Source organism: Gekko japonicus, unplaced genomic scaffold (assembly GCF_001447785.1).
Source record: "Gekko japonicus isolate JY-2015 unplaced genomic scaffold, Gekko_japonicus_V1.1 scaffold2177, whole genome shotgun sequence".
NCBI lineage: Eukaryota > Metazoa > Chordata > Lepidosauria > Squamata > Gekkonidae > Gekko > Gekko japonicus.
Window position 1 is genome coordinate 80,636 of NW_015168721.1, and position 12,362 is coordinate 92,997.

General features: G+C 46.7%; 1 protein-coding gene across 1 annotated transcript in view; it reads right to left on the reverse strand.

The window, feature by feature from the left end:
* ADGRF5 (adhesion G protein-coupled receptor F5) overlaps positions 1-12,362 on the reverse strand; it is a gene marked incomplete at its 5' end in the record, with an annotated part of 61,192 nt that overhangs the window by 13,399 nt on the left and 35,431 nt on the right. The window contains 2 exon segments of the mRNA XM_015415581.1: positions 670-781; positions 10,041-10,265. Of these exon segments, the coding sequence (XP_015271067.1) occupies positions 670-781; positions 10,041-10,265 (337 nt within the window).

A 12,362-nucleotide genomic window follows, 5' to 3' on the forward strand; every position in this document is an offset into this window, starting at 1 on the left:
TGCTGCTCAGGATGCTCAGGTATGTGGGCAGAGCCTGAATGGGCGCAGGGCTGAACACCAAAGACTGGAATGAAAAAAAGAAAATGGGGTAACGACACAGGTGAAACGCCACGAGAGATCTGATCCTCTGCTGAATCATGCGGTAAGTCTAAAGCATTCTCTTTGGCATAGAGTACCAGGAAATCATTTCTAGAAAGGAAGGTAAAGGTATGCGTATTAACTTTGCTTCACAGTAGTCAGTAGATTCTGACAGGTCATCATTTTGTTTCTGGCATGTAGGGTTGCCAACCTCCAGGTGGGGTCTGGAGATCTCCCAGAATTAGAACTGATGTCCAGATTACATAGATCAGATGAGCCTATTTCCAAATCAGACTCCATAACACTAGGGTAAGTGTGCGTCCCTCAATTACGTACACAGAAAAACTCCCTCTGCATCAGAGGAAAAATGCAATAATCTAGAAGGCCTCGGGCTTTTAAAAAAAAAAATCAGCAATTTTGCGACTTTGGGAAAACCTGTTTCTTTTGGGGGTCAATTATTCAGGTATGTAGGCATTTTTTCCAAGATTACTGAAAAGCAAGACATTTGTTCTTACCTCAGCACTAAGGACCAAATTATTTACTGTGACTGACAGGCAGCTGTTTCGAGCAATGACCCAGGTACGGTCACACCTGTAAGTGATATTTCCTCGGACGCTGCTGGCATTCCCCAGACAAGGCTTTACGACCTCTGCTCTAGTCTCTCCAACGCCAATGTCCGAGGAGTTACACATGATGGTCTTTTCTGCGGGAGAAAAGAGAAAAAGTAAATCTCATCTGTCGGAAGATGCTCCCTTCTTTTTTTCCTCATGGAACACTTGTGCTTTGAACTTTTAACAGTTGCCTGGCACACAGAAATTTAGCAGGTGAACATAAGAACATAAGAAGCACCTAAGGCTCGGCCGGGGGGGAGGGCAGGGAAACTCCTGCTCGATGGTCCCGTTACCTGCCGGCCCGGATCGGGCTGCCGGGGGGAACCCCACTCCCAAAATGCCGGGAACCTGGAGGTGACATCATCACGCCGGGCACGTTGTGGGGGGACGCTCTATGATTCGAGGGAAAACTCTATGGTTTCCCCTCAAATCATAGTGGTCCCTCGAATCATAGTGGTCCCGCTCCCAATGTGACTGATGCGATGACGTCACTTCCGGGCCGAAAAGCTCCAGGATGGGCCTGGGACTCCCCGGCTACACCACACTGGCAAAAGTGAGGTGAGTCAGTTCAACAGACATGACGAATGTGGCCAACCATTCCAGACCATTAAATCCAGAGGGGAATCAGCTCAACCAGATGTACATGCTTTGCTTTCAGTTTTGCCCGAGCAATATCAGGTACACATGAACACATAAACCTGCGTTATACTGAACCAGACCCCTTGGTCCATCAAGGTCAGTATTGCCTCCTCAAACCGGAAGCAGCTCTCCAGGGTTGCAAGCAGAGGCCTTTTCCCCATCACTTACTGCCTGGTCCTTTTAACTGGAGATGCTGGGGATCGAACCTGGAACCTTCTGCGTACCAAACAGATGCCCCACCACTGAGCCACGGCCCCTTCCCAATGACATGCGCAAATCTTTCAAGATGTGACATGGACAAAACAAGGATTTTAAGAAGGGGCCTTAAAGAGATATTCCTCTCGGCCTATGGTTGAGGACAGACAAGAGATGTCCCACCAGGCCTATGGGTGAGGACAGCAATGGTCTCCATCTAGCCTGGCTTCTTCCTTCCTTCTCCCCCCATGGAGCAAGGACACAAATTGGTATACCTTTCATGTGCCATCTGTAAACCGTTACAGAATTGCTTAGGGTGTTTCAATCGTTTTCAACTTGACTGCGAATGTCTATTTGGAAGTGTTGTTCTCTGCTCTGAGCCCTGTTGTGCAGGGGAGGGGAGGGCTACAGATCGAGTGAAATAAATAATAAAGGCGTTGTGAATGCTTGTGAGATGTGATGTATGTGATTTGATTTTTTGGCTGTATCATTATGTAGGCTGACTCTGCACCCATCTGTTTCCTCGCTGTTCCCCCACCCTTATTTTCCCCTCTGTATTTATCACCTCACCATGAATTACTTGGCTCAAGTGGCTAATGACCACTGAGGCAAGTACTGACACAGGAAAAACTGCATACCAAACTCAGGAGCAAGCGTTGAAAACACTGCGGGACCTTATGCAGTTCTGCAGGGCCTGTAAGACGGAGCTCTTCCGCCAGGCTTTCACATAGGGGTCACCACTACCACCGCCACCAATGAGGTGGACAACATCAGGGTTAAGATGACCCAGGAAGATCTGCCATAATTTCTGCGTGGTTACTGGATTTACCTGGTTGAGCTATAGAATAACATCACCCTGGAGAACCATCCGGAGACCATCTTGTTAAGTTGAGTAAAAAAAATTATTAATTGTCATTAATGTTTTATTGTTTTGATCTGTTTTATATGGGTTTCCCCTTGTAAGCCGCCCTGAGCCCGCTTTGCGGGGAGGGCGGGGTATAAATCTTAACAAATAAAATAAATAAATAAAAATAAAATAAATGGCAAGCTGACACTAGCCAATACGGAGACCAGGATCCGAGGCAATGCAATGAAAACAAATATTCCGAGGCAAGGGGGAACCAGGTTGAGTGCTGATAGTGTGGAGTGAATGCTAGATGCAGAATGGACCATAGCTTCTTGGGAATTGGGAATTCAAGACACAATCTAGATCAGATGAAGAATCTAAATGTGGACGACTGCTTTTGCTTGGAATTGTTTAGTTTCACGTGACTAAGGAGTCGATGTCTCCTCGTGTTCTGTTAGCAGAGCAGAAGCGGGGAGAGGTGGCCCCCTCCCACATCCTCCCCCCTCCCCACACAATGAGCCCTGCCTTTGAGGACACTGAAGGAAGACCCAGCATGAGCAAAATGGTCAGCTGTTGACCCACTGCTCCCTCCTCAACTTTAGTGGCACGTACCAAGAATAAACACTAAGCAGCTAGTGGGAAATGCCCACATTGGTTATCGTGCCAGCAAACACTTCGCATAATATGCAACCACAGCCCAATTTAAATCTGATACCGATGGGCCAGAGCACCCTTACCCTCCTGTGGGTCTCATCGAAACTGGGCTGCAACCCATGTGTCACGGAGATGAAGAATGTGGGCCCTTATCCAGTGGGGCAGTTAGCTATTGTCCGGAGATTATGCTGAAATCCTAAAAATGTGGAGAATCAAACTGATCGAGAGCTTCTTCTCAGAAGGGGCTCCTTGCCTGTGACCTGCTTATTTCAGGGTAAGAAACTTTTATGGATCCATGCAATTGCTCCCCTTTAATGATCTAAGCAGCAATGATGGATGGTCATCAATGTTCAGAATGTAATACTTATGCTTTGATAAAAGCTTAAAACAGAAGCAGAGATTCTCTAATACACGTGTCCCCAACATGATGGGCATTGGCACCTTCCCTTGTGCCCGCCAAGTGGTTTTAGAAAGCGAGCAGGGCCAAGTGGGGCTTTTGACCAGCAAGGCTTCCGATTGGCTGTTGGAGATTTGATTGGTTGGGCAATGGATCTTCATTGTGTGACTGAAGGTAAGCTTCAGAAGCCATTATGTGGCAGGCGCCACCTCCTGAAGCAGCCATTTTGTGGCTGGCTCCGCCTAATGAAGCAGCCATTTTGTGGCTGCACCCACCATGCCACATCAGTATTCCAAAGGTGCTTGCAAGCTCAAAAAAGGTTGGGGACCCCTGCTCTAACACTATTGTATACTATACCCCTAATGAGCCTAAAGCATTACTGAGGTGTACCTCTGGCTAGGAGTTTAATTATACATGAAAGATAACTAGAGGCCTAGGGCTTCTGAAGGGCACATCCAGGGCTATTTTTGGGCAGGAACGCACAGGAATGGAGTTCCGGCTGGCTCCTCAGTTGGCCACGCCCAGCAGGAACTCATTAGCATAATAGGCTACACCCAAGAGCAGAAACTCATTAGGACTGGCTACATTAGGGGTGTGTGGCCTAACATGCAAAGGAGTTCCTGCTACAAAAAAAGGCCCTGGGTTTTGACAACAAACAAGGTAAACAGAATAAGAAGCAAAAGGTGGGTGTATGACCACACTTCTGGTAACATGGGGGTGTGGCCTAATATGCTAATGAGCTGTGCTGTCAGGGTGTGGCCTAATATGCTAATGATTTCTGCTCTTGGGTGTGGCCTATTATGCTAATGATTTCCTGCTGGGCTTTTTCTACAAAAAAGCCCTGGGCACATCTATATCTGAATCGGGCCTCTCCAGAGTCATCTAGAATACATGTGAAACGGCTGCATGGACTTAGCATGCCAGCACAGTGTCCGCAAGGGTTATGGACCTCCGGAGTGCAAACAAAGCATGTGTGGCTGTTTTGCATGAGAGACTGCCCCCAGGCTAAACAAGACCGTAAGCCCAGGAAAATTTGCCTTGCCATCATCACAAGGAGCTCTAATTCTGCCCAGATTTGGAAGGCGGGGAGAAACTGAGATACAGGCAGTCCTGTAAATATCTACGTGACTACCTAGTTTCAATCCCTTACTTACTTGGTGCAAGCGTTAATCTCATAGGAGAGCTCTGAACACGTCCGCCAATTTGGTTCCTGAATTCACAAAAGGCAGAAAACGCCCGTCCAGTGATCCTGCAGCTGTCATATCTGAGTGTTCTTACGTGGCAGTCGAAGTTGCCTTCTTGGCTTTTGACTGCAGAGGAAGAAGTCACACAGAAATAAAGTCAAGAAATGGTCAGCCCAGGTATAAAAAGTTGGGCTTCCCTGAATGGGGATGCGGAGATGCAAAGCCTCCGGGGGAACAGACAAGTTGCATGTAAAAATACTGCTCAGCAATTTGGTTTTCGATTGGCATAAGGCAAAATTGAGGTCACAGTACGAGCGCATGGGTGCCTTTCACATAGTTCTCTGAGATCTGTTGCCTTAAATATACCGTCCCTTCCCTTATTTATCATAGTTCTGACTCATAGGCACACATTTCAACACCAGTTGGACCTCCAATCCCTTCCCTGGGAGTCAATACTGGGGTAAGTTACAAATAGGTCCTTTGGACACAGTTTGAGGCCGTTAGAACAATAAAGAAAACTTGGTCTGCGGTAGTAAAGGTAAAGGTTCCCTTGCTCGAAAGCCAGTCGAATCCGACTCTAGGGTTGCGGTGCTCATCTCCTTTTCCAAGCTGAAGAGCCAGCGCTGTCCGAAGACATTTCCGTGGTCATGTGGCCGGCATGACTAAACACCAAGGCGCACGGAAAGCTGTTACCTTCCCACCGAAGTGGTACCTATTTATCTACTTGCAATGTTTTGCTTTCGAACTGCTAGGTTGGCAGGAGCTGGGACCAGAGACGGGAGCTCACTCCGTCATGCGGCACACTCTGGTCTCGAACTGCTGAACTACCGACCTTCCACAGCCTGCAGTTCAGCGTCTTAACCACTTGAGCCACCGCAGCTCCTCCTGCGGTCTGCGGTCACACACATGAAACAATCCACTTTCAGTCCACATTCCAACTGGATTTTGCCAGTTCACACAGTAAAAAATCCAGTTGGGAAGTGCACCAAAGTGGATCGGAAGTGGATTATCTAGTGTGTGCGACCGCAGCTTTGATTTGCTAACATACATCTGTGTTTTTCTAAGAGCCCAGGAAACTTGTATCAGACCAGTCGCTTAAGACCCAATCTGCATTTAGCATTTGCTCAGTTGTTTTACCAAACCCACACTGGAACAGGAAAAGATGCAGTTCAAAACCACATTCAACTTCCCCCGGGCCAACACTGTACTGACTGCACGGTCACCTCCGAATGGCCATAAAACGGCCATAAATCTATGCAGACAGCCACCATAAAACCAGAGACCAAACAGAGCGAAAACCGGAATGCAGTCTGGACACTGCCATAAAATGTGACACTCAATCAAAGTGAAAGTGGCATGCAATGTAGACAGGAATTTCTGTTCCAGTGTGGGTTTGGTATAACGGCGGAGCAAATGCTAGATGCAGATTGGGCCTTAGTCTTACAGAAACTAATCAAGATAGATTCAGGTGGGTAGCCATGTTGGTCTGAGGCAGCATAACAAAGTTTGAGACCAGTGGCACCTTTAAGAAATGTTCCCTCTAAGCTGTGGAGTCTTGTGAGCAAAAATTCTATTTTGTGAGCTACCGGCATTAAAGTTGTGAGCGAGGGATTTGGCTGCTGCATAAATTAGTTTGCTCTGGAGCCCTCCTTCCTGAGCTAAGACAAAAATGTGTGAGCCGGAGGCTAAAAAACTGTGAGCTAGCTCACACTAACTCAGCTTAGAGGGAACACTGCTAAGACCAACAAAGTTTAATTGTGGGTATGAAAACACACACACACACACACACAAAAGCTTGTACTTTGAATAAAAACTTTCTTGGTCTTAAAGGTGCCACTGGACTCACACTTTGTTCAGAAACTCATCCAAAGAAACAAAACCAAGATGCTAACTAGGTTGTACAAGTCACTGGATTTACCTGGCTACTCCTTATCTAAGGAATGCACACAAGCCAAACAGAACTTTGAAAGAGAGGGTGGTTGATGTGGACTTCACTCCATTTCTCTCCGTCCCTTGACTTGTGCCTCTTGCACAGAGTGTATTAAACCTTTTAAGTCTTCCTCTCCCAGCTTGGGAAGGTTTCTGCCAGAACTATCCTGAAATTGGGCTCGAGTCCTTATGTGTGCCGGCCTGATCCTTTACCCAATCATAAAAAGGCTCATGTCCAGAGTTCCCTCTAATTCCCCCTCCCCTACTGTGCAGAGCAGTTCACATCATAAGCAGAATATAACTACTGTAATCTTAAAATGGGCAATGAACAGTGCAAGACCCCGCATGGCTCCAGTTTGCTGCTGAGCGGGGCTTCCTGTGTTAATGAGCGGCCGCTCACGCCCACAGCTTAAAGGGAACACTGTAAAACTTTTATGGTCCTCCCTCAGGTTATTCAAACATATTGCCCCTTCCCGGCAGGTGGGCAAATGACCATCTCTATTCTGCCCATATGTCTCCATAAAGGAAAATGATCTTCTCTCAGCCTGAAATCTGAGGGGTTTATGGCTTTGTTCCCGGTAAAGAGGGTGATCTATCTGTGGGCCAGTGTCTCTTGTGTATTAAAGAAGGTATCCTGATTTCGTTATCAAAACACTCTTCTCCCAGGTTGGCTGAGCTTCACATGCAGACACTACTGTGTGAAAAGTCTGCTGGCCCAGCAGCCCAATCTCACCTACCCTGAACTTTCTCTTCCCCTGCTAGTAGTGCTACAAAGAGAGATTCTCTTTGGCTGCAGTCACACTGGTGGCTTGATGTGAAATGGCGGCACCTCAAATTGTGCCGGCTTAAAGTTTAGTGGAGAATTTAATCCAAACCACACACCCTGTGGCAGGGTACCCATGTGCCTGTCTGGTGGGGGAGGATCCACATTTCGCTTCAACCATGGGATGAGCTGTAAGGGTGGGTTTTATTTAAATGCAGGCAGAGAGATGCCCATATGTGCTCATGCGCATATAGGCAGCAACTTTTAAAAAAAAGTGGTAGAAACTTATCTGCAAGTTCAGACATCCTTTCCGGATTCCTTTCGGGGAATTCAGACATCAGAAAAAATGGAGTGGAAAAGCTCCCACCCGTTACTTTCCCAGGTCCCTGCTTACTCCAGTTCTAAAGCGGAGCAGGACGGGTGCCCATGACTGGCCCACGGAAGGCATAAGTCATGTGATCGAGCCCTTTAAATCCGCACAGGTAATGCTGGTAAGTCGTGAAAACCTGCCCATGTGACCTCAGCCTTAATTTCTCTTTACCCAGTAACTGCCTGAATCTAATAATCCATTTCTTCCAATCTTTTTAGGAATTTGGAGCCTATTTAACATCATTTCCATTTTGATCAATGAGGAATGTCAACAGGGGAATTAGAAGGTGAGGCAGAAACCTTGGGTGGGATCCAAAGCACCCCCAAGCAGAGCGATGCCTGCTGAGTGGAACATCCTAGCCCACTCTTCAAATGGTGGCCCACTGAGCCCCTCATGAAATTCTGCTCCTGGGTGGTTCAAAGGTCCTTCCCTTTGCCAATAATGAAAATATATTATGCGGAAATAGTAGTATAGTCTGCCTATATAGCTATAGTGATTTATTATGACTTTTCATGTTTTATATTTTCATATTCAGGGCTATTTTGGGGCAGGAACGCACAGGAACAGAGTTCCGGCTGGCTCCCGAGTTGGCCACTCCCAGCAGGAACTCATTAGCATGATAGGCCACACCCAACAGCAGAAACTCATTAGGATTGGCTACATTAGGGGTGTGTGGCCTAACATGCAAAGGAGTTCCTGCTACAAAAAAAGGCCCTGGGTTTTGACAACAAACAAGGTAAACAGAATAACAAGCAAAAGGTGGGTGTGGCTGGATAACCACACTTCTGGTAACATGGGGGTGCAGCCTAATGTGCTAATGAGCTGTGCTCTCATGGGTGTGGCTGGATATGCTAATGAGTTCCTGCTGTTGGGTGTGGCCTATTATGCTAATGAGTTCCTGCTGGGCTTTTTCTACAAAAAGAGCCCTGTGACATTTTAATGTTTGTCTTTAATGTTTAAAAATGACGATTTTGTTTGTTTTCCTCTCTATTCTTTTCCATAATCCTTTTTAAAAAATTCTGTATCCCTACAAAATATTAAAAATAAAAATTTTAAAAAGATCCTTCCCTTTGCTGTGGGCAAAGTGGAGGTCTGCAGTGGGAGGATGGAACTGGTGAAAATTACCTCCCCTCCTCTTTCATGGAGGTGCTGGTCCACCATGCTGATGGGACAGCACCCTTGCACACAACCCTAGTGCCTGAAAGAAACGTTGCTGGGTTCCTCCCCATGTGTCATGGGTCAGCCATGGCTCAGCAACAGTGAGGACTCCTTAGGAGAAGAGGACTCCTTAGGAGAAGAGGACTCCTTAGGAGAAGAGGAGCCCCATGTAGCCAGATCTGAGTCAGCAGAATCCGGCAAGCAGGAGGATGAGCTGCAGGCTTGTTAGGATTCACAACTGACAGCTGGTGCAGAGCCACCAACAGTCTTCCGCCTTGATTCAACAGGTGAAACTCAGTTGTTTCCAGCCCTCCTGTATCACCCACACCCTTAGAGTGCCACAGACGGAGGCTTATAACAGAGCTACAGGAGAGATGACAAAGTGCACGCCTCCTGGCCTGATGCCAGCTGCTTGCCGAGAGCAAAGATTAGTAGTTGCAGGATTACTCCTAAGCAGCTGGCTGTATGCCTGACTCTTAAGCATATGGCTAAAAAAAAACAGCCAAGGGAGACTGTTAGGGATGGACGCAACCAGTCAAAATCCCTCGGACTGTACGACCATTCCATTGGATCCTGCCTCAACCCTGTGACTCTTCAGACCATTTCCTGACTCTGCCTTCCTCTTGCTCCTGAACCTGCTCATGAGTAATTCTCAGATTCCCAGACTGTGCCATATGTACTGATCCTCAGACTAGGCTCCTTACTCTGTGCACAACCTTGGACTCGAACTTGACTATGCTTCTAGAGTTGGTGCTCTGGCCTTACTAAAAAACCAGCCAAGGGAGACTGTTAGGCGTGGACGCAACCAGTCAAAATCCCTCGAACTGTACGAGGATGCTGCCTCAACCCTGTGACTCTTCATACCATTTCCTGACTCTGCCTTCCTCTTGCTCCTGAACCTGCTCATGAGTAATTCTCAGATTCCCAGACTGTGCTATATGTAATGATCCTCAGACTAGGCTCCTTACTCTGTGCACAACCTTGGACTCGAACTTGACTATGCTTCTAGAGTTGGTGCTCTGGCCTTACTCGTTCTGCACTCTGACAGTGCACCCTATGCTGTTCCTGGCCCGGCTCGTGACATCAACTGTACTAGCAGCTCTTCAGTAAAACAACAACAACAATAACAACAAAACACAGGTAGCCCGTTGAGTATTTTTTTAAAAATCTAGGTTTCAAGAGAATTTAGAGCAGAGCCCTTGCATTCTTTCCTACCATCCCAAAAGCTGGAAGGCCCTTGGCCAACCTCGAACGTCACAGTGTAATTCTCCATTCTGCCTCTGGGTATGCAGCACTTCAGCGCTTGGTTCCCTGGGCACGGGATGATGGCTTCGATGGGGTCTCGGACGATGTCTTCTTTCAGAGGCAAAGGCAACACTTCCATTGCCAGATGAGCGGAGCTGTTCAGAGACTCTTGGAAGAAGGTACAAGTATAGGTGCCTAAAAAAACCAAACCATTGAAACCAAAATTTGTATTTTCATGCACAGTCCTGAAGTGAAGAAACCAGCAAACAACAGGAGTCAGAGGCAGTTCAAAACCATTCCTCGGCCTGCAATTCACCTTCAGTGAAACACCTATGAACATACGGAAATACCTTATAGTGAATCAGACCCTTGGTCCATCAAGGTCAGTGCTGTTGACTCAGACTGGCAGTGACTGTCTAGGGTGTCTCCAGCTAAGGTCTTTCACATCACCTCCTACCTGGTCCTTTTAACTGGGGATGCTGAGGATTGAACCTGGGACCTTCTCCATGCCATGCAGCAGCTCTACGGCTGAGCCACAGCCCCTTCCCGAATAAAACTCATGACTACCTTGTATCCCCAAGTTATAAACTACTGAAGGTATGAAGCCACCTTGAAATGAGTTGGGCCATTTATCTGTCATGGTCAGCACTGTCTTCTCTGACTTTGTGGTAATGTAGCACAAGGTACTACAATCCTAAAAGAAATCAACCCTGACTGTTCCCTGGAAGGCCAGATAATGAAACTGATGCTCAAATACTTTGGCCACCCAATGAGAAGGGAGCATTCACTGGAGAAGACCCTGATGCTGGGAAAGATTGAAGGTCAAAGAAGACGGGGATGGCAAAGGATGAGATGGTTGGACAGTGTCATCGATGCAACGAATATGAAACTGAGCAAACTTCAGAGGACAGCGGAAGACAGGAGGGCCTGGCGGGATCTAGTCCATGGGGTCGCGAAGAGTCGGACTTGACTGTGCGACTGAACAACAACAAAGCACAAGGTAAATGCTGTATATTTGATTTCCTCAATAAAGAATTTAAATACTAAGTTTTTACATCTTTTCTATTTTAAATTACTATTATACAATACAGTCGTAATACATTAATATCAATCTCAAATATATAACAAATTAACTCAGATGATTCAATCATAAACCAGTCACAGAACAAAAACCCATGGATAACAGTCCCAGAGTACCAATGTTTACAGAGATAGTAGACCCAGGAGAAGTCCTCTAGATGTCACTGTACAGTCCTGTGAGCAATAGCTTCAATGCCTATAGTGAAATATGTCCCATTGAGGTTCTCAGGTACAAATGAAAGCTTTCTCCAATACAGAAATCGTTAAAGGGAAACATATCAATTGTAACTCTGAAGAAGGAACAAAACGTCAAGATTACCTAGGATCTGTGTTAGTTCAAGTCTGGCAAGTTTTGTCAAGCTCATTCTTGCCTTTTTTGTGTCTGGGAGCCCCATTGGGTCATATCTAACTACAGGCATTGAAGCTATTGCTCACAGGACTGTATAGTGACATCTGGGCCCTTTCCGCACATGGACCTCACCCCAGGTTTTCTCTCTGTTTGACTCACGGCTATTTATCTTGCAGCTATCTCTGTTTGTTTTCTGCACTGATTTTGTCTCACGCCAATTTGCTTGCCTGCATTGGGAACAGGGGTGTTTGTCCTAGGCATGGTGGGAGGATCGAAACTGAGTTAAAAATTCGACACTTAAATCTGCACCGGGGCCACTCCAGACTGAGGGAAAGCCCGCAGCAAAACAGGATCCATGTGCCCTGGGGCAATGGTGGTCCGAACCTGGGATGGCCACAATATAAATATGAAAAGAGGGGTGAACTCTACTGTAGTGCAGAATAGCTAGTAGGAGACAGCTTAGAACCAGGATTAAAGGTCTAGTGCGGAAAGGGCCCTAGAGGACTTTCCCTGTATCTACTGTCTCTGTAACACTGGTACTCTGGGACTGTTATCCGTGGGTTCTCCTTCTGTGATTGGTTTATGATTGAATTCTCTGAGTTCATTTGTTATATATAAGAGATTAATATTAAGGCATTATGACTGTACTGTATAATAGTAATTTACAGTAATAAAAGATAAAAAACTTTAAATTGTTTATTGAACAAATTGCATACACAGCATTTAGCTAGGGCCAGAGGTCATTTCGGGGGGATTGCGGGGGATCGCAGTTCCCGCGGGTGAGGTACGGGGGGCGGGGCACATGACAAAGCCCTGCCCCCTGCTTCCGGCCGCCCCACTTCCGGCCCTCATTCAGCCAGGAG